The sequence below is a fragment of the Mastomys coucha genome, unplaced genomic scaffold, assembly GCF_008632895.1.
Source record: "Mastomys coucha isolate ucsf_1 unplaced genomic scaffold, UCSF_Mcou_1 pScaffold8, whole genome shotgun sequence".
Taxonomy (NCBI): Eukaryota; Metazoa; Chordata; class Mammalia; order Rodentia; family Muridae; genus Mastomys; species Mastomys coucha.
In genome coordinates this window covers 53,146,458-53,169,464 of record NW_022196914.1, presented here as the reverse complement: position 1 = coordinate 53,169,464, position 23,007 = coordinate 53,146,458, and the positions used below count along the sequence as shown (strand labels likewise).

Below are 23,007 nucleotides of genomic sequence, written 5' to 3'. Positions count from 1 at the left end.
CTGTTGAGAAACAGACAGTGGAGTAAGAACACAATGATAACAAGGATTTGCTGGCCCCCGGCAGACTTCAACTTTCTATCTTAGCAATTAATGAAGTTCTAACTCATATACATTTAAAATGTATCATTTGCTGGATTTTCCAACACTTGCAGGCTTGTGGAATCGCTGCTACAGTCAGTTTTAGAACATCCTCCTCCTCCCAGACATCCTGCATCCCTAGCTGTCCTCCCCTTCCCACTGTCCTCCATCACCCTGCATTCATTGACCTACGTCCTGTCTATAGGATTTGTCTTTTTTAGGCCAATTCATATAAATGTAGTCACATAGTCTCTCATGATTGGCTCTTAAACATACTGTGTTGCTTCCAAAGGACACGTATATATGTACCAGGACTGAAGGGTGTCCCTTGGCTGAGAAGCCTGGGATCAAATTTGAAGAGTTTTTCTACTCTGGAGTATTTACATAGATGTTATCATGTGAAAAAATCCAAAATTGGAAATGGTAACCTTTCCATGTCTTGTCAGGTCTGAGAACATTTTGGGGTTTCTGGATTGGGGATACTCCACTGTACATCACTCCTTCTTATTGATAAATCATATCTTACTGTGTGGAAGTAGCACACTTTGCTATCTCTTCATCAGTCATGGACATTTGAGCAACCCCTGACTTCTGCACTGTTATGAATTACTATGACATGAGCATCTGTCTATAATTTTTGGTTACTTTTCCTTTTTGTCCAAGATCTATACTTAGGAGGAAAATTGCTGGATTATACACTAGCATCTTGTGTTGAACCATGCAAGGAGTTGACAAATTACATTTTCAAATGTGGCTTCATCGTACATTCCTATCAGCAATGTAAAGAAGGCTTCAATTTCTACCTATCTTCAATGCTATTACCATTTATCTTTATGATTTTAGCTCCATCCATACTTTCTTAGCTGTTTCAAGCCAAAATTTCCCCAGTTTTTAAAAGATCACTAGGAAACAACAAATTTGTCCCAGAATGTCCTCCTGGAAGTGTCTGCTAACTCCAGGTTCTAGACTGCAGCTCCTGTTCCCTGGGATCCTCCTCCTCGCCATTCACCATCTGACAGTCAAGGGACGTGGGTCATGGTCTGCCAGTCCCACTCGAGCTTACTCTCTAGTGCTTACATCAGTGTCGCACAGAAGAGCCACCCAAACACCTGCTAACCATCAGTCAAACATACGAATGCAATTCCAAGTTTGGGTCTGCATGAATCTCCATGTAGGAAAAAATCAAATCCATTAGGCATTGGTGGGCGGTGGTGGCACACGCCTTTAATCCCAGCACTTGAGAGGCAGAGGCAGTTGGATTTCTGAGTTCGAGGCTAGCCTGGTCTACAGAGTGAGTTCCAGGACAGCCAGGACTACACAGAAAAAACCCTGTCTCAAAAAAACCAAAAACCAAAAACCAAAAACCAAAAACAAAAACAAAAAAACTTGGAAAAAATAAGAGATGCATATTTTGAAGTAGAAAAAAACCTCACTGTATTATTCTTTAAGATAATCTTTCTTGCCAGGTGGTGGTGGCGCACGCCTTTAATCCCAGCACTTGGGAGGCAGAGGCAGGTAGATTTCTGAGTTCGAGGCCAGCCTGGTCTACAGAGTGAGTACCAGGACAGCCAGGACAACACAGAGAAACCCTGTCTTGAAAAACCAAAATACATACATATATATATATTATACATATATATAATCTTTCTTCTATTGCTATGACAGTGTTTTCCACACTTTTGATGTGAACTTAGCCCTTCCTGTCTTGTTTACTCTGTTTCTCAATACAGGGTCGTAACCCACGGTCTCTCACATACCGAGCCCTCTGCCTCTGAGCACCCCCAGGGAGCTTCGACTTAACTACAGTGAGCACACTCAATGTCTCAAAAGGCTTCTGGTCTACCGGGAAGAGTGTCAGGGTATAGGCTACAAAGGCTAAGGAGAGTGCAGACGAATCCACACTTTAGAGATCTATACTGAGACTTTTTGTTTTGTTTGATTGTGCTTCTCGAACAACTAGTTTACTGTACAGAAACTGTTGCCCTGAGCTTGGTTTTAAGGCATTCAAACAGGTTACTCACTGGAACCAGCTGGTCAAGGTCATCATCACGTAGAGGGAAGCCAGGAAGAAGACAAAGTGGAAGTAGGAGTAGCTGTACACGGTGCCTTTCTTCTCATCGTAAATGACCCGGGGCCCCTTCTTAACATTCTGCTGTTCTTCAGTGTCTGTAGATGACAAAGGATGCCCAAGGGCAGTGGTGAGCCCACATACAATCAGTATGCCATGCACATTTCAGTCCTAGGTGCTGCTAAGTAGAAAAGGCCACAAAAGCCATCTATAGCTCAGTTGCCCCAGGAACTTGCGTGACTAGATGAGTTAGCAAATACGTTTTAGTGGGGCAGAACAAAGAAAGCCCTTGAACACATAAAGAATATCAGAAACTCAGCGGAGAGAGTAGCCCATAAACTTTCACCCCGGGACTTTCCCTTCTGTAAAGAAAAGCAAGTTGAATAAAAGAAATGTCGCCCAAATTAAGGCACAGGGACCTCTTGTATTTTCTTACCATCCCTTTAAAAATCATATAAACATTGAATTTTCTCTCACTTAACTTAGATATGAGCCAAAATGCACAGTGATTTTCCCTGCCAGAATGCCAACAAAACAAACAAAACCCATCAACCCTGAGGGAGATGTGAGAAATGCATAAACAGTAAACCAGCTCTGGAACAAGCATAGTTAGGCACCTAGCGTAGTACCCAGATTGCAAATGCCTACAGAGAAAAATCCCAGCCTGCAGGCCCTCAGTCAGGCCCAGAACAGCAGCACATACCTTCTCCATCTGGACCGAAGCAGAAACAGCACCGGGCTACCTGTGAGAACAAAAGCCACTGAGTCAGATGCCTGTTTCCTATGTCCCTAGCACTGTATGCTTGCCTGTTTCCTATGTCCCTAGCACCGTATGCTTGCCTGTTTCCTATGTCCCTAGCACCGTATGCTGCCCAAGTGGAGAAGCTTCTACCAGAAGTACGTGTTAGTGCAAGAGATTTGGCTAAGTATCTGTCCCCACATATACTGGGTACAGCAACAGGGACAGCCCTCATGGGTATGGGGATGTTCTAGCCAGGTACGCTTCAGGGGACCTAGTGCTCACCCTGGCTAGCTACTGTGTGACTTCTAGGAGCAAAGCCTTGTGAGCCAGCTCCTTCAGGCACTGCTTCAGCTGACTGATCATGGAAGCCAGATAAAAGCCCAGCTAACAGGCCATGTAGGACACTCTGAGGCACCACATATGTTTGGGAGCATGCCCTGGGGTTAGTCCAGCCTATATTGCTGGACGGTGCTGTTTCTGCTTTAACTTTATTTATACTATGACTCATTCTGTTTCTTTCATCTCCCCTTCCTCCCTACTGCATGTGCTGATCCCTAATAAATTACCTAACTGAGACATTCTGCTTCAGTTCCTACCTGTGCACAACTTGGACTGAAACATGCAGCAAATAAGACCATGCTCCTGCCTCACACTTTCTAGTGTGAAGCATGCTACTCATCAATTCTCCCTCAGGGGCTGGGACTACGATCATGCTCACAACTGATGACAGTGAAATTAGGCAGATTAAACAGCAGCCAGAAGTCATCAAACTAGCTTCGAGACAAGAGCTGAGACACATTCGGAATGACCTTGGGATTCATGATTCACAACAGTAAGTGCCACGTGGTATCCAGGGCACTGAAGCTGAGGAGTGTGAACTGGGAATGGGATAATTTGGGAGGGCAGATTAGAGGCAGCTAGTGGGTAGGGATGGCTACACTCCTGCTCTAGCACTCAGGAAGCAGAAGCCGAAGAATCCCAAGTTAACGGATGGCCCAAGCAGTACAGTGAACTCAAGGTTAGCCTGGGAGCTGAAGTGAGTTCAAAGCAGCCAGCCTGGTCCAGGACAGTCTGGGTTATGTAGTGAGATCCTTTCTTACAAATCAAAACAAAATAAGGCATTCAGGTGCTGATCTGGCTGTAGATGCAGAAGGCTGGAACAATTGCTTCTTTAGTACATTTTGAATTTTATATGATAGTTCTTACTTGTTCAAAACAATAAACTCAAAGAAAAAGAAACAAGTTATGAAAGTTTATTACATGACTGCAGGAAGACTGATAAATAGAATAAGAAAGAACAGAATGACTACACTTGCCAAGACAGTCTGGGAAGCAAGGTGCCTTCCTATCTCTAGTGGAAGAGAGCTGAGCTACAAAAACATTAGAGAGCCATCGCGGAGGGCCAGGAGAACACAGCCTTCCATCCCCCAAGGCCTGCTAGAGCCAAGCCTTTCTTTGCTTCCTCCTGCTCTGAAAGACTTGGATCATGTGAGGCAGTCTACAATTGAGTAAGTCAGTGGGCCCGTTCTATTCATGCTGAGGTCCCATTTCTTTTGAAGCTTAAGTTACCACAGAAAATATGAGCTTGGTCTTTCAAAGGCAATGATGTGGGGGCACGAACCCACTTGCTCAGAAAGCAAACAGTGGGCGGCTTCTCCCTCAAAGGAGGAGAACAACTTTCTCTCTTAAATCTAACCTGGGGACTTGCTGCTGTTTGAGCTTGAAGGCTGTACACAAAGGAGACACTGAAACCATAATGCTCACCCCCTCAGCAGGTGGCTACCCAGTCAATGGGAGGAACAAAGGCACAATGACTGCTTTTGCAGAGCACTCTCCTCTGTAACAGACAGCAGCAACCTATTCAAGCCAGTGCAATTTCCTCCTCTAAGCTGCAGAAAGAGCTGCTCTATGAAGCTGGCAGGGCAACAGGCCTTCATAATGGTGCACTATCTCTAGGTTAGGGGCTGGAAAGGACATCCAAAATGGCCAGCTGCAGAGCAAAGTGCCCATCCATATCTGGAAAGACACCAGGGCTTGTCCATCCAGTAAATGCGATTTGAATGGATCCAGTGGCCAGATGCCAGGCAAAGTCAGCTGCAGGGACCTGGGACAGCAGCTGTGTTCCTAGGTAAAGTGCAGTCAAGAACATGTACCCAGGGGCCACATCCTGGTAAATGGAAATGCTTTTCCCTCTGTAAAATGCAAAGAACACTGCGCTTTTGTGAGGACTATGTGAAACACCCCTCACTCCCAGACCCCCACCCCCCACTTTAAAACAATGCCAGCACTTTGCAAGTGCTAAATGACTGAGCCATCACTGGAGCCCCAGGTCCTGGGCAGCCTGGAGCTCACAGAGAGATTTTCCTGCCTCTGCCTTCCAAGAGCTAGAATTAAAAGCAAGTGCCGCCACCACCCTGGCTGAGTCTCATCTTAACTGCCCTGTATGGTTGAGTTTTCTGACTATGGTTCATGTTTCACCAAGAGCTCCAGAAAAAAGACTTCTGTACAGGGAAAAAAAAAAAAAACAATAATTTTTTGACAGTTAGCTAAATACTTGACACGCAAGTGAATGGCCTCATCCATGTGCTTACAGTTCTGAATTCCTCACTGAATGACACAACTGTGTGCTGGAATTGACCCATAACTGAGGTGTCAGTGTTCCTACTGTATGTGCAGTGTGTGCAGAGCATAATCTCTGGCCTGTGTCTTCCTCTAGCACTAACCCCACAGCTATGCTGCACGTGGAGAATACAGATGGGCATCAAGCAGGTGAATGTGGTTTAGAACAGAAAGAAGACCTGTACTCTGTAACAACCAAAGAGAGTAAACAAGGGGTAGCTGAACAAGGTTCCCTGAGCCTTGGACTCCAGGTGGGTGCAGGGCGCCAGGCCGGTGGCCAACGTTGTTGATGGAAAATCAAGAATTCTTTCATTTTAACACATAGGACAAAAGTTCTTTTTCTATACAAAGATCTTATTCTTCCTCAGACAGAAAATAGAACTCTGAGTGCCAAAAAATATCAATACAATGCAAAAGAAAATTAGTTTTCTCATTGGGTAAACGAGCCAGACTTAAGGGCAGATTCCATGTCCAGGTGGAGATGGAAAACACAAAACAAACTCAATGGTGTTTTGGGAGATGCCTCACTTGAGCATCTCATATCTTACTCATCGTTTGCTTATCAATTCTGATTTTCTGTTTGTATGGGCTTTGTATATGTGCATGTACATCTCCGCAAGTGTTTATGTGTTTCCTGTGTGGTTTCTTCTTTCCTGTGTTTGCTTTTTTTGTTTGTTTTTTTTAATTGGCCTGTTGGGGGGGGGAGGGGAAGGGCACAGAATTGGGTGGATAAAGGGTGGGGGGTGGGAAGAGAAAAGGGAGGAGACACCATGATTGGAATATTCTGTATGAAAAACTTAATTTTAATTTGAAAAAAAGACAGCAGAACAAAATGCTCTCCTGAGACATGGGCTCTCAGCTGAAGCCAGGGAAGGAAAGGACGGGCACTTACTTCCAGCTCAGGAGCTCCATATCGCCTCTGCAGAGCATCTGAGCTCGACCTTGTTGTCGATGTCAAACTAGGAAAAAGCAAAGTCCAAGAGCACAGTGAGCAGCTGTCATCTGAAATGGAGGGGAAAGCAGCCTGCAAGGCTCACCGGTGCCCTCAGCTCTGGGTGACCCCCGCCCTCTGACACTTGCATCAAAGTCTCCATCTGTGGATTTATTTAACCTTGCATAAAGGTATGTAGGTGGGCAGGGGCGTGTCTCTGTCTTTCCGCCTTGCTCTTAATTCCTAAGTAAGAAATGTCTTACACTATTTACACTATATCAGACACACCATCTAGAGACAGTTCAGCACATCTGAAGGATATACATAGATCTTACATAAAAATACTGCCTCTACAATTTATATGTAAGCATTTTATATGGTGTCGGTGGCAGGGTGGGGTGGCGTGGGGTGGGGGTGTAGGATCCTCGAACCAGTCCCCTCACAGCAGACACTGGAGGATGAACACAAGCTACTGTGATATTCCATCTGATAGCCAAGCTTGGTGGCTGACGCTACAACTATCTTTTTAAATACACTACACTAGACCATCTTATCCAGACACAAGTTTGCAGATGTCGGCAGTCTTCTTTCAACATGGCTTCTTGCTGTTCCTCACGTTATAACTTCACCTTTATCCCTACCCCACTCTCAAGTCTCACTTAGAGATCAAAATGTTGTTTGTTTTGTTTTTTAGGTCCAGGCAATGTAGCTCACCTACTAGAATGCCTGCATAGTATGCCTGAAGCTATAGGTTCAGTTCCCAGCACTTCATAAACTGTGTGCAGTTATAAAGACATGTAATCCCAACTGGAGAGGAAGAGGCAATGAAGGTCAGACATTCTAGGCCATCCTTGACTACATACTGAATTTGAGACCAGCCGGGCCTACAGAACACCCTGTCCCAAATCCTCCCCCACACTTTCCTCCATATCTAGAGAGGTAAAATGATCTGTAACATTGACTGACAAAGGTAAAAGTGTTTATTTTTCCTTTATATAAAAACAACGGAAGCATTTTAAACAAGGGTATATTCAACACTTTGCCTAACTTTCTACATGCAGTTCGCAGATGATTCCTAAGGCCATGTGTGCTGTGTGGCAGTGCCGCCGCTCTGAGCATCAGGGCCTCTTCTGTGAAAACGCAGCTCTCTGCCTCACACAGAGGCAAGTTTGTGAGGCCACAGGTGTGGCTGCTGCTGCTCATGCAGTTAGGGTCCTAGTGGACAGGCAGAGGTTAAGATTCATGTCCACCAAATCAATCTCAACGCCAGGAAGCACAGGCTCTTGTCTGTCCCTCTCGATCTCTTGCCCAAGGAGAAAAGATATCAATGGGCTCTGGAGAAGCAATAGAAAGTCTCACTCGGAAAAGAGGTCCTCTGGGATCCAGACCACAATCCACAATTGCTCCATTCCATCCTGACTGGTCGGGGGAAGGACAAAAACTTCCCAGTGGCCATGTTCTGGAGGAACACGCTCATCTGGTCGTGCACTTAAGACTTCAGCACGCCAGTTATACTACAGTACTATAGGAAGTTTCCATGGGGAAACTCAAATTTCATTTTAGTATCTGAAGTTTTCAGCTGAAAATTAAAGAATAATTCTTAAAACTCTTTAAAAGTACTCCCATCAATACTCCATAAATTCTTTGGAATAAAGTTGGAAGACAAACCTTTTGATTCTAGCACCTTTGACCCCATTCCCAGCATCAGATAGCACTAAAATAGGGAAGGCTCCACCTTTTCTATCTAAAACTATTTACATCCAGTTCATCCTCGGGGACAGTTGCTTCCTATATGCAGAGGAGATGCAACCATAGTAAAAGAACAATGATCCCCATAGAACTTGTGAAAACTAGGAAACATGGTTTTGTAACCACTTAAAGTGTCCCGCCCCGCCCCGTCTCTGTCTCTCCCTCTGTGTGTGTCTCTGTGTGTAATATGCATGCATGTGTGTACCAGTGCATGCATGGGAAGGAGAGGACAGCTGTGGGCAGAAGTCCTTGCTTGCACTTTGGTTGAGCCATCATCTCACGTTATTGCAGAACTGTTGAGCTACCAGGGGTTCTCCATCTCCCCCTCGCCTGTCTCACTGTAGAAGCACTGGGACTACAGACATTTGCTGCGTCTGATTTTATTGAGTTCTAGGAATTTGAACTCAGGTCTTTGTGCTTGCATATTAAGTACTTTACCCACTAAGCCAGCTCCCAGACCCATTCATTCATTCACTCATTCATTCATTCATTCTAGGTACAGTCTTACTAAGCAGCCATTGCTGGTCTGAAACCCATTATGTAGTCCATACTAACCTTGAACTTGTGGCAAACCTCCTCCTGCCTTAACCTCCTGAGTGATGGAATTACAGTGCCAGCCACTATACCCTGTGGTAAAGCAAGGCTAGGGAGTGAGGCAGCAGCCCCAAGTGATATAATCTCTCACAGTTCAGAGAACAGCAATGTGACACAGCTGTCCCCTGTAATCACTCACATATCCACCAAAACACTGCCTGCCTTCCCTTCTCTCTAGGAGTCACTGTAATACTCAAGCCTCTGCCGCATTGTCAGATCAGTGCACAATGCAAGTGCCACCTGAGAACCTGCTTTAGTTCACTGTGGAGTTAGCCCAAGTCCCACAGGTCCTAGAAAATCCCAAGAAAATGTCAGATTTTGCTTTTGGAGATCACAGACCTTTCTATTCATACTAGAAAATGGGCAGGACAGGCCCAGGACACACCCCATGCCTCCATCGAGCCTTTGTGTGACCAAAGTCAACCGTGTTCCCACAGAGCTGTGTGATTAGTGATTCAAGACTATCAAAGAAGACCAGAATTCTGGGGGAGCCAGAGGAGGCCACCCCAAGTTCCTGATGCACAGCCATGAAGAGTTCTGGCTAGCTGCTGAGGCAGCGGCAGGATTTCTAAAGTAAAAAAGCAAACCACTGCCATTCCTTTCTCCTTAAAGAAGAGCAGGCCCAGACTGTGCTGAGAGAACACTGCTCCTCAGTTTGCCATTGGTTCTCAGCTTAAGCCAACCATCCTTACCAGCACATCATACCCCCTTGTTCCACATGGCATGCTGTATTTGCTGTGAGCATCCTATTTTGAACTAGGAAGTTGCTCGGGATTAATATAGATTCTTAGCTTTCCCATTTTATATTCAATGGGTACTTTCCTAGGTGGCTTTAATACTAAAGGTTGTTTCTTTTCTCTTAAGCATAACAAAAATGAAAATAGCCAAGGAATACTTTCTAACACAAATTCTTCCTAATAATTTGTGCAGGTCACCCGCTTAGCATCCTGGCATCTCTGGGGTGATCTTTGTCACAATAGAAAGCAACTAGAAGAGAAATTGGTACCAAAGACTTGGCTATTGCTGTGACAGACATGACCATGTTTTCTGGGAAGGATTTTGAAATATTAGGAACTTTGGGATGGAAAGACCATTAATGCTCAAAGCTTAAGTTGATTAATGTAGAAGGGCCCAACCCATTGTAGGGTAGTGCTACCCCTGGGCAGGTGGCTCTGGCTAGTACAAGAGAGCAGGCTGAGCAAGCCATAGACAGTAAGCCAGTAAGCAGCATTCTTCCATGGTCTCTGCATCAGCTCCTGCTTCCAGGTTCCTTCCACGAGTTCCTGCCCTGCCCTCCTCTTATGACAGGTTACAAGCTGTAAGGTGAAACAAACCCCTTTCTCTATGCATTTGGTCACTGTCTTAGTTGATGGTTCCATTGCTGTGATAAAACACACTTTGAAAGCAACTTGGAGGGGAAGGCTTATTTCAGTTTTCAGATCATTGTTAGCACTGAAGTAAGTCGGGCAGGAGACACTCAAACGAAGCAGGAACCTTGAGGAAGAACATTTGCAGAGGGGGCTCCTTACTACCTCATCCTTCTGGGCTTACTCAGTTTGCCTTCTCCTAGTCCCTAGGACCACCTGGCCAGGGGTTGACATTGCCCACAATCAGCGCTCATATCTTTATCTATACAGAAAAAGCACCACGGGCTTGCCCACAGTCTGATCTGATGAGAACATTTTCTCAATTGAGGCTCCCTCTTTCCAAATGACTACCTGTGTCTAGTCAGCATAGCCATGGTCTTTATCACGGTAACAGAATGCAATCTAGAAGTCTCCCAGGAATCATGAGCCAAAATAAATCTCTCCTCCCTTAAGACTTTTCTGATCAGGTGTTTTGTCCTAGTGATAATAAACCAGTAATGATGTAAATGTCATCTCTCCACATGGCTAGCAAAGGCGGCTCAGCCCAAGCTTCCTGAAGTTGAAGTAAAGATTGGCAGGAACACACTCCATTCTTCTCAAGCACGAAGGCCTCTAGGGTCCAATCCAGTCTGATAGCTTCAACTGGAAAGAAAATAGCAATCCCAACCTGGAGACCAAGGAAGGAGTTACAGGCCTTGTTATATCCAGTTATGTCCAGTGGGAGCTGGACTTTGTCACAGGCTTCAGGAGAAGGTGGACCAATAGAGCAAACTCTTAGGAAACCTTGGGAGATGGGCTCTCTCGGGGTTCTGGCTGGGGTGCTCCTTCACAGGGGTTCTAGAGAGAACACTGCCAGGACAACACAGAGGAGGTGTGTTCTTAGGAAGTGCCCCGAGGACCCAGGGAAGTGATGGCGCCTAAGGAAGTATTTGGAAGTCAAGGATCCTTCAGACAACTGAGAGGAGCCAAGGGAGCCAAGCTTTCTACTACAAAATGATATTATAAAATGTCACCCCAGACAAGCCTGGCTCTTACATGGGACGCTGGTGATTTCTTCTCTTATAATCTGGTGTTCTAGTCTGTACAGTTTCCACCAAGAAATTCACCATTCCTACAATCATTCAAATAACAGCTTCGATGCAGTGTGGGCTCATTTGAGATCATTCCCCAACCTCTCATGTTTCGTCAATGTAAACACAGGAAATAGTTGAAAACCCCTCAATGTTACTGGTGCCTTCCCTTAGCAGCACGTCCTTTCTTCAAAGCCCCATGAAGTCTGAATTCAGACCCCTGTGATCTTGAAGCCAAACCATTTGTTTATAACACTCTCCAAGCTGACTCCTCCCAGTGCTGCAAGGGGTGATTACAGCAAGCATCAATCTCCAGACCCCCACACGATGCTTAACCAACTCCCGAGAGTGTTCAAGCCTCTGTGCTACAGAAGCATCCATGAGGAGGTTACATTCTTGCTGCTTTGTCCCAGCATTCCACTGGCCATTACACTTCTGCAGTTTAATTACCAGCATTTAGAAAACGTTTGCTGTTGGCATTTAGACAGATTTCTAGATAGCAGCTGTCAGCTTTGAAAATTCATGTCTTTGGGGAATATCAAACTACCTTTTGCCAATCTCCACTGTGATACTGCAATTCTCAGACTATCTCTCAAAAATGTGATCTTTCTGTTTTATGCTTGGCTTTTGTTGTTTTGTTTTTATAATGCTAGAGATTAGACCTAGGGTTTTATACATATAAAATGCTAGGCAAATTCATTTCCACTAAGCTAAGCACAAAATTAAAAGTGATTTTTTTTTCTTGGGTGGGTTGGGGGATTTTAAACCCAGATCCTCACAAAGGCTATGCTACGTCATGGTGGCTTTACAGGCTCACGGGAAGTGGCCTCTGACTTGAGTCCCTCTTATTGCTTTGTGTGTGTGTGTGTGTGTATCTGTCAGTCAGCCAGTCTGTCTGCATACACCTGTGTATATGGCTCTGCCACTGAGCCACACTCCCAGTCCTAAAAGTGACTTTAAACAAAACTAGAGTTTTTTAAATTGTTGAGGCTAGCCTCAAACTTGTAATCCTCCTGCCTCAGCCTCCCATATTAGCTGGGATTACACCAACATACCTAGCTGTAAAAGTGAGTCTTACAACTCTTAGAAGCAGGAAAAAATCTGAATGGGTAAACATTTCATACTGTGAGACACCCCCACAACTGTCAGTGGACGCAGTGTACCCAGTAGGGTTCTGCTCGTTCCCACTGGTGGCCACAGCAAATCTAAACCCCCAGGCTAGCTGAGGACAACCACTTTCCCCCCGGCTTTACTGGACATAATTTTTAAAAACCACTATTTTATTTTGTTAAATATCATTATAATTTCTTCTGATAATGCCAGAAAAGACAAAAGAGAAACCATATCTCACTGCAAATGAACACACAAACCAAAATACCAAAAACCTAAAACAAAAGGAGCTGTTACTTATTGCTAATGCCATTACTAACAACTCTGGCGGTCTCTTCCTGGGAGCTTCTGGGTTTGTTTGCTTCTTTTTTTAAAGACTTGTTAATATATTACATCTGTGCACCACGTGTATGTCTGGTGGCCACAGAGAAAAGAGCATTAGAAGTAGTTATTCATGATTTTGAGCGCCTATGTGGGTGCTGGGAACTAATGTGGATCCTCTGCAATAAATAGCATCTAACCACTAAGCCACCTCTCCAATCCCTCCTCCTGGGAATTTTTATAAACACAAGTATATTTGAGTTTTTAAAGAAATGATCTCTCTTGATTGACCAATATTCTTGAGATTTTCTTTTAATTTTATGTGTGTGAAAGTTTTGCTTGCATGAACATCTGTACAGCATGTGTGTGCAGTGTCCTAGAGTCCAGGAGAAGGTGTCAGATTCCTTGGAGCTAGAGTTGCTATAGCTGTTGCTTGCAACAAGAGCTGGAGCGGAGACCGTGGAGGAGCACTGCTTGCCATGGAGGAGCACTGCTTGCCATGGAGGAGCACTGCCTACCAGTTGGCTCCTCATGGCATGCTCAGCCTGCCTTCTACTTCAACTACTGCCCAGGGATGGCACTGACCACAAGTGAACCCTCGTACATCAATCATTACTCAAGAAAATGTACCTAAGGCTGGACCATAGGCCAATCTGATGGTGTCATTTTCTTCAAGTTCCTTTTTTTCAGATTACTCTGGCTTGTTTCAAGCTAACGATCAACTAGCCAGCAGGGAAAGTGGCTGCATGAGGTGCAGGCTCACTGGAAATGGCCACGGACCTGAATGCCCCTCACTGTTTCTTTTTCTTTTTAATTTTGTATATGTCTCTGTGTGGCATGTATGCATACATGTGTGAGCATGGAGAGGCCAACACATACTGGGTATCTCCCTCAGTCTCTTCCTGCCTGACTCTCTTAAGACAGGGTCCCTCACTGAACCTGGAGCTCAGTGGCTAGACTGGCTGGTCATCAAGTTAGGCTCCACCTGTCCACATCCCAGCACTAGGGTTAGCGGTTAGGGTGACAAAGCTCAGCTTTTATCATGGGCACTGGAGATCTGACTTTAGGTCTTTGAACTTACACGGCAAGTCCTTTACTGATTGAGACACCTCCCCTCCCCTCTCTCTGTTTTAGTATAGCAGGTACTAAGTAGACAAGTGAAGGAATTAAATGTCGGAAGGGACAACCACCAAGGTCCCTTCTGACCTAAGGGTAGGTCGAGTGGCACAGGCAGACTGAGGATCAGCATTAGAAAACCATCCCGTTAGCCACACAGCACACAAACGAGTGTTTCCTGGCTGGGTCACAGTTCTGAGTAAACTCTGCAGCTTGGAGGCCCTTACTGGCTGGTCCTCCTCTCAGCAGGACTGTTAGAGAGCCTTTCAGTGTTCTTAGACACTCTGTTTACACAGACTGTCACCACCAGGATTGTTTAGTTTCAGCAAGAGGAAAATTATAACATGCCCATGACAAGTTGAATTTCTTACACACAGAAACAAAACATAAAACATACTGAGGTAAAACCCAGCTCTGAAAAGGCTCCTGTCCAAAGGGAGCTTCATTACAGTAAAATATGTTCCTAAGAATAGGTAACAAACCATTGCTTTTTCCCTCCAGTGATCTCTGAAGTGTTTTTAAAGTGGAGTCTCCTCTGGCACAGGCACGTGCATCCGCGTGCTTACATTACACGTATCCCACATACCCGGGCGATGTTGCCTGGCCTACTTCCTAGCTCTGCAAGTTTCAGCACAAAGGAGAAGGGACACTTCATGGCTTTACTGGGCCATACACAGAGGCCATACACAGAACACCCAGGTTCTCTCTCCACTGAAAACAAAACAAATACTATTCTCCTTGGACTAGAGTTTTGCCAGAGCACTCTGGCATACAATACATTTTCATCATTCTTACTATATGCTTCCTTACTCTTCAATGATGCCATAGCAACCATCTTCAAAATGTTTTTTTAAATAAAACATTCATCTATTCAATTTGCCCCATGTAGTGGAGTACCGAGCACAGGAATTTCACACAGGAGGCCATGCTCCTATGGCTCCTACTGCTCCTCTGGCTAGTTTTCTCCTGTGGACAGGGACTGAAACTTAAATAACTCTGTTCCTTTAGTTTTAAAGTCTGTAAGTTGAATGTCAATAACTCCTGGGACTTACCATGAATATGAGATGCACACAATTAAAAGAAGGGTGCCCAGCCAGGCCACCATGTTTTCATCTTTATGCAGGTCTTGACCAAAGTCAGGTGCACACATGGTAATATTCTTTCCATGTTCATTCAGGACTTGTAAATAACATAAAGCAAATACAGTCACATTAGAAAGGTCTACTGTTCCTTACATCATCCATCTGAGAAGATTCAGGTAGCACTGGCATGACTCCTCCCAACACTGAGCCCTTCACACTGGGAGCTTCTACTCTATAGTCTGATTCTGCACAGACTGCATTTTTGCTAGTTCAAGACACTGCTCTCCCACATCATCACACATGAAGAATAAGGGCTAGCCCTACCCCCATTCTAGTTAAGCGTCCAAGGGTACGAAGACTCAGGGCTTAGTCGCCTTTGCTTCTCCTACATTAAACCCACTGTTTTTAATTATGATGCTGATGTTTTCTTTTAACTGGATCCAAAGCCTCTGCAGAGAGGGGTAGAGCACAGGTGCCCTGGTGTGGAGCCCACTCAGAGACAGGGTAAGGGGTTCCTGAGCCAGAGAAGACAGGTTACTGTAGACATATGGAACATGGCTCCTTTTGACCCATAACCTGGGAACCATCTGAGGTAGTCTAAATTTCAAAGAAATAAATCAAGAAGCTAGATATGTCTCTATAATATCTCTCTCAGTAGCAATTTGCTTTTTTAAAAAACATGATGCTTCAATTGTGAGTACCTAACTAAATCTTATTGCCAATTTGACCCCCAAACATGGAAATATATTAATTGTTCTACAAACACACATTCTGTTTGAAGCTAAACTAGAATTTTCACGTTGAAAGAGAAAATAGAACCATGTCAGCTGTGGTTTAAAACCCTTTCTTTTTTAGGCCAGTGGAATGATTTTTATAAGATGTGAATAAAATATAAAATTTATATTTACTACTTAAAAATGTTTACTTTAAAAACAAGTGTTTTACTGTTTTTTAAGCAATACTTGCTATTAAAAAAAAAAATACTGTGAACAAAACTTCCACTAACTTAAAACCAGAGATTAATACATAAGCAATTGCAAAGTAAAATTTTAAGACTTGGGGTAAGCTGGGTCAAGACTGAGCTTTTATGTGTACAATTAAACTTAGGATAAGCCATTCTTACTATAAACTCTCCATTTACTACTTCCCACTATAACTATGAAGATGAGACCCTAGCTGAACACAGCAGCATGCACCAATAATCCCAGCTCTTAGGAGGCCAAGTTAGAAAACTGCAAGTTCAAGGCCAGCCTGGGCTACATAGTAAGTTCCAGGCCAACTTGATTATATACTAAGACTCTCTCTCAAAACAAGACAGACCAATAAAAAGTACCTATACCTAAATAATCATTGTATTTGTTTTCTAAATTTAGTAACTTTTATTTTATATTTAATTGAGACATTTATATGATGTACAGATCAAAGATACTTGAACATTAACATTCATATACCTGTATGCATATACATACATGTAAATATATATGCACACCTTATGTATCACAAAAGTGATAAAGATGAAATATAAAATATAAAAATTTGAGAACTCTAGAATATAATACTTCTTTTATAGATTAAAATTTTACTGGTATGGTGGTACATGCCTTCAGTCCCAGCACTTGGAGGGCAGAAATAGGTGGATTTCTGTGCATTTGAGTCTAGCCTGGTCTAAATAGGGAGTTCTAGATCTGCCAGGAATATATAGCCCTGTCTCTAAAAACTTTCAAAATGATCACTGTAACAATGTCACACTAGTAACAGGTCACACCCACAAGCACCTGCCACGTGCCAACTACTGTTCCGACTGATGCACACACCATGAACATTTCGCTGCATTTTAAACACCACACCTAGAATAGCTCAGTCGGTCTGGTTCCCTTCTTCTCTACATCCCGCTGTCTCTGTTTAGTAAACGTCATCTAGGGCAAGCACTGAGATTGCCTGCCAACCAGCGACAGATCCAGGTACAAACTGTGTCTTCTGCTTCCCTCACTTCGCTTTTCCCACCCCTCCCAGTGTCAGAGAATAACCTCCTGATATAGGAAAAATAACAAACAAAAAAATCAAAACCAAACCAAGCCTATAAAACAATAAAATAAAGTGGTTCTCAACAGAGCAGAACAACAGAATGCAGCAGAGGCCTAAATAGAACTGCAGAAGCTCATCTCTGGTCATGTCTTTTCAGACTCAATACATGCTGGGAGCTGGGAAGAGGGCTCAGAGCTTAAGGAGCTTTGCTGCTCTTGTACCCATGTAAGGGGACTCACAGTGGCCTGCAATTAAGCTCCAGAGGATCAAACGCCCTCTTCTGGACTCCCGGGGCACCTGCACTCACATACGCATGTGCACATGCACATACACACACAATTAAAATATGTTTTAAGAGCAGAAAATTTCATTTTTGCTGTTAAAGACTTTATTTAATCACAAAACATAGATCAGCTTGCTTCTCTGAATTCTTGACCCCTCCATAGCTCAGTGACTGTTCAGTTCTAGGGAATAAAGACATGTGCACTGTCAGCACACGCTCCTGCACAGAGCTGCTTACCTTTTTTTTCAGGCTTGCTGGTCAGTGCTGAGAAGGTGAGGTAAGTGACATAGCAGCTTATGAGCCCTGACTGCAGCAGCCCAGAGTGTGGCTGTCCTAGGAACAAGGGACAGACAGAAAACAGGCTTGAAGTCCTGGCAGTAAGACATTATATATTAACCGGAACCCTCCCACCACCACCCACCCGAGTCCCCAGCCAATGGATGATGCTCCTTAAACTTGACACCCACCTTTACTAGAGAAAAGGGAACATAACGAAGTGTTTGTCCCAGAAAAAAATGTAACATTAGGGAGGGAATATGCCCAATTCGTGCTATTTGAAAGATGACAAAATCTGTCCAACTTCTCCATAAACAACTCTTCAAAATCTGTAATATATTCAACATACTACGCAGACCCCCGAGTGGTTTTTCTTTTCTTTTTTCTTTTTTTTCTCCCCGAGCCAGGGTTTCTCTGTATAGCCCTGGCTGTCCTGGAACTCACTCTGTAGACCAGGCTGGCTTTGAACTCAGATATCCGCCTGCCTCTGCCTCCCAAGTGCTGGGATTAAAGGGATGAGCCACCACTGCCCAACCCCTGATTGGTTTTTCAATTGCATGTATGTACGTGTGCATGTATGTATGTATGTATGTATGTATGTATGTATGTATGTATGGGTGCATGCACGTAGGTGCATAAGAGCCATAGCATGAATGGATGTCAGAGAACAATTTCAGGAGTCAGTTCCCTCTTTCTGTCTAAGGAACTGAACTCAGGTTATCAGACTTAGCAGCAAGTGCCTTCACTAGCTGAGCCATCTGCCAGCCTCTCTCCCTATGATGTTTATAGCATTATTTCATAAAGCACAAGATCAGAAAAAGAAAATTGCCATCATCATTTAGTTTGGTGCAATAGACAAATTTCACAGAACATTCATTGTGGATTGTACAAGGTCATTAGACAGTTCATGAAGCACAAGCATTGAGATGTTGAGGTAAAAATAAAACAAAACAAATCCCACCAAAAATGAAACCACTCTTGGCCACATGAAGTACCAGACCTGGTCTAGGCTAACAAGGGAAACTATGGGACAGGCATTCACTGGGAGAGGGACTTAAAGTACAATACTTAAGTGACAACTTAGTGTTGGAATCACCTGGAACAACTATGGAATCCAGTGTCAAGGGATCTCTCTTTGCTAAAATTTTCAACCCTTGCTGACAGGAAAGGATTCAGCCTTCCTTCTAGTTAAATTCCTTCCTAAATTACAATTATCCAATGACAATTGTCAGTAGAAGTTCTGTAACAGGCCCTCACCATGCTGCTCTCTGCAATGGGAACAAGACACCCTCAGTACTAATGGCATTAAGCAAAACGTTGTAGCTGTTTCAGAAGGTATGATTAACCCAAAAAAGATTTTAGTCAGCTTACCAATAGTTTGTTTTAGGAAATTCTTTACTGATCGATTGCAGGAACTAGGAGAATAATCATATCAATTTCTGTAATGCAGTTAAAAACTTAGTATGGAAAATATCTTTAGTCCTGCTAAAATTATTTAGTACTTGCTGCTGCCTTAGTCTTTAAAGGGGAGGAGTCTCACATAGCCCAGGCTGGCCTCAAACCTATGCAGTCAAGGCTGCCTTTAAATTTCTGATCTTACAGTTCCCATTTTCTAAGAACTGTGCTTACAGGAAGGCACAAGCACGCCTAGCTTTTCAAATCTACTATTTTGGAAAGAGATTCAAAGGGGCCATATTTATTTATTGTCCATATTTCCTTTTCCTATCCAGAAATCAGAATGGCATGTGCGGATCAATCACCCATGGAATGAGACCCTTCAATCAACACCAGGCTGGGACATAGTTACACCTCTGAAGCCAGCATGTCACACTTGCTTAAAATGTCATAGCTAGTTTATTAGTAACAGTTCACAGCTCCACTTTCTAAGGTGCTTTCAACCCCCATTGAATCTGCATTTGTGGATCTCACAGCGGCCGAAGCAAGGCCAAGATCACACAGTTCTGCTGACTTCAGTAAGTATACTCTGGTCACGAGACTGGAAGCAACCAGGATAGGATTTCCTGCTTCCTGTCTAAGTCAAGTTGCTAGTCACCTAAGACAGTCCCAGAAACAACTCCTTTCGGCCCTGCCATTCAAATTCCACAAGGACACAACAAGCTGAATTTATACTTCTCTTGCTTAACAGAGACTAAGCACATTTCCCACTTCAAGGTTCCCAGTGTGCACTGTCTATCTATTATTGGCTTAAGTTCAGATCTTTCTGGATAACAAGTAAACCTAGTTATCACCTCCAAGGGGGCATGGAATATGAAGAGGAAGCTTGAGCCCCATCCACAAGAATAGTTAAAGAATGACTTGGGCTTTTAAAGAAACCCATTGGGTTTGTGAAAATTCACAAAGGAAAAACAGAAAAAGAAAAACCTGTGCTTACGATTCTGGACGCAGGGCGAGATGGCTGCCAGAGAGATTAGCACGCACAGGCCACCATGTACTCCCAGGAGAATCTTGTTGTCCATGCAGTCGTCCCACTGTGTGTAAAACACTGCCATCAACGCCAAGCCTCCAACAGCAACGGAATACATGATGAGTGTCACCAGGGACAGAGAGGCGTACCACAGCTTATTACGGATGGTGCCTGCAGTCCTGTTTCTCCGAAAAGGAAGTAGGTGAGGTGGAAAGGAGAGAAAACAGGTCAGTGAAGGCCCCCATTCTCTGGAGCATTCCATCCCTCAGATACTGACTGACAGGACTAGCCCCAGCAGAGACCCTGGAACCATAGATCAGAAGACACTTTTAGCAATGATTACACTCTGACCTCAGCTAGAAAGTTCTCACAATTATGCAGGCTCGTTGGCTTAGAATTATCTCTAAACATGAGTTTCCTCTCCTGGCCCAAACACGTTCATCAACTAAAAAGAACTCCCATCAGCTTTAGCCTAGCACTTCTCCACTCTGATGCTAACGGCCCTGGGGAACATAGTGGCTGTGCTGAGGTATGAGGCAAAGATGGTAACTCAGTAGAGTTGACTGTGAGCTTTCTCTGTCTCTCTCTCTCTCTCCATGTGCTGCCAGCAGTCCCTCTGTGATCCCTCCCCTTCTCTTAGAGGAGAAGCAAGCAGCTCTACTCACAGAAGCCTGGTCAGCCCAGTACATTTCTCTCTGTGCTAAAAAAGAGAGCCTACATCAGGACCACCTCTCCAAACTGAAGAAATACCAAGGGAGAAGAAGTACAGTGAGTAGAATCAGGGAGAGAGGGACTGGAGAGATGGCTCAGTGGTTAAGAGCATTCACTGCTCTTGCAGAGGACGTAAGTTCAGTTCCAAGCAAGTACATCAGGCAGCTCAAGAGTGCCTATAACTCCAGCTCCCAGGAATCCAATGCCATCAGAGGCACCTGCACTCACATGTAAATACTCCCATATACATAATTTAATAATTCTTTAAAGTCAGGAAAGGAAAAGCTGTACTGGGGCTCAGGAGGTAGCTCAGTTGGGATAGGGCTTGCCTTCCTAGCATGACAAGCTGAGTGTGAGCTAAGAAGCTGTGCACAGTGGCATGTGCTTGCCACGCCAGCACTGGGGAGGTAGAAACAGGCAGACTCCTGTTGTGCCCTGGCCGTCTAGTCTGGCCTACTTGGAGAGTTCCAGCCCAAAAGGTGGACAGCATCTGAAGAGTGACAACTGAAGTTGTCCTCTCTGGCTTCCACATGCATGCACAAAGGTGTTCACCCCTATAAGCATGAATATGTACACTCATGCACACACAAAGGGAAGGGAAGGGAAGCGAAGCTCTATGGGACATACCATAAAGGAACTTAAAGAGGAATCTGCTTTGCAGTTTTTATAAATCTTAATAAAGAAATGAGAATGATTAGTGTTGATATAATTCTACAGGAATTGTTTAGAACAATCATCTTCCTCGTGATTCAGCTGCTCTCGGTGTGAGCAACCACACTCCCACAACCGTTCTCCCTCGGCCTTCAGAGAAGCAGCGTGCTTAACTTTTCCTGAGTGCTGCAAAGTGTTCAAGCAACACAGTCGAGATGCTTTCCCATGGAAAGGTTACTCTTGCAGAGACAGAGAAAACAGGATGGAAAGGCCAAGAAGATGATGACCATCCGACTCCTGACACCAAGCCAGGCACTCTGATGACCTCAGAATCTTATGTGAGAGGCACACAGGGGAAATGAAGAAAAAGGACTTGGGAGACAAAATGCAGTCATCAACAAGGAGAAAATGTGCAGCACACACCCAATGTGAGCAGTGACTGTGAGCCCTCCCACAGGCCCGGCAAGCTCGCCTTTGGTGTGTGAGTTGGTCTTAGCAGGCGAGGGAGTTTGAACTACATTGGTAGTACAAGTTAAGTATTAGGCCCTAGCCTCTCCCCTGAGTTCCAGACTCATCTTCCTCATCCTTCTCCACTTGGAAGTCAGACTGACATGCTAACCTTGGCATGTCAAGATGGCTCCATGCTCAACCCTCTCCTCTACCCTCAGAAAATGGGAACTACACTCTTACTATTGAGAGAACAATGGGGCAGAAATGGAAACCACGAGGCCCACAGGTGCTCTCTCTCTCCAGCTCTACACCTTTGCCTCACCTCCAGACCCATCCAGACCTGAACCCTATTCAAATTATACCAGAATCTGTGGACTGTTGCAAACCAGCTCCAAGCTCTACCCTTTGCTTCAGATCACCTCATAGTGGCCTCCTCAGTGTACACCCATAGCCCTCTCTAATCTTTTGTTTGTTTGTTTTGTTTTGTGAACGCACTCTGCAGACCAGGCTGGCCTCGAACTCAGAAATCTGCCTGCCTCTGCCTCCCAAGTGCTGGGATTAAAGGCGTGCACCACCACTGCCCAGCTCTAATCTTTTTTTAAATTAAGAAAAATTCAGTTACATTCTTCCCTTCAAAACTCTTCTACTCTCCCAATACGTCACTTCAAAACCAAAGCTCCAAGTCTAGAAACGCAACCGAGTGGTAAAGTACTGGCCTAGCAGGGCAATGCCCTGGGTGTGGGGCGGGGGGAAAGGGGAAGCCTTTCCACTAGCCCTCACAGGCACTATGATCTGGGCCTCAGAGATGTCCCTCTGTTCCTTACACAAGCCAGCAAGCTTGAGTCTGAGCAGGTTCTCCCACAGGACAGCCTGCTCCCTGCACACTTTGCAGCATATTTGGCAGGAACGAGCTCTTTATATAACTGCATGCTTCTGTGTTGAGTATCTACTTATCTACTTCGCCACTATGACACAATCAGCTTTGCAGAGCAGGCCAGGGCCTGTCCCCCGCCTTACAGATATTGTGTAGGATGGTGCCTGGGAAAGAGAGACTGAGAATGCTATAAAGAAATAACTCGTGACAGCAAGGTTACCCAAGAGGCCGCTGTTCGTGCTGCCCTGGCTTTGCCTCCCAATGGCAGGCTGCAGGAGAATCTACAGACAAAACAGGACCCAGTGAGGGTGCTCAGTGAGGGGCAGGGCCAAACTAACCTAATAAAGGCAAATTTAAAATCTTGAATGCTTTCAACATCAACTCTCGCTAGCTACACCTGAACACACGATCTCTCTCTGCTATTACATCACAGTTATTCATATGGGGGGGGGGCGGCACGTGGGG

General features: G+C 44.5%; 1 protein-coding gene across 2 annotated transcripts in view; it reads right to left on the bottom strand.

Moving 5' to 3' along the window:
* Serinc5 (serine incorporator 5) overlaps positions 1-23,007 on the bottom strand; it is a 104,328-nt gene that overhangs the window by 3,979 nt on the left and 77,342 nt on the right. For both annotated transcript variants that reach the window (XM_031360738.1, XM_031360739.1), the window contains exons 6-11: positions 19,824-20,035; positions 17,393-17,488; positions 14,818-14,944; positions 6,400-6,466; positions 2,850-2,889; positions 2,100-2,244 (exon numbers count right to left, since the gene is read on the bottom strand). In XM_031360738.1, coding sequence (XP_031216598.1) covers positions 2,100-2,244; positions 2,850-2,889; positions 6,400-6,466; positions 14,818-14,944; positions 17,393-17,488; positions 19,824-20,035 — 687 coding nt within the window. The remainder of the gene's footprint in view (positions 1-2,099; positions 2,245-2,849; positions 2,890-6,399; positions 6,467-14,817; positions 14,945-17,392; positions 17,489-19,823; positions 20,036-23,007) is intronic.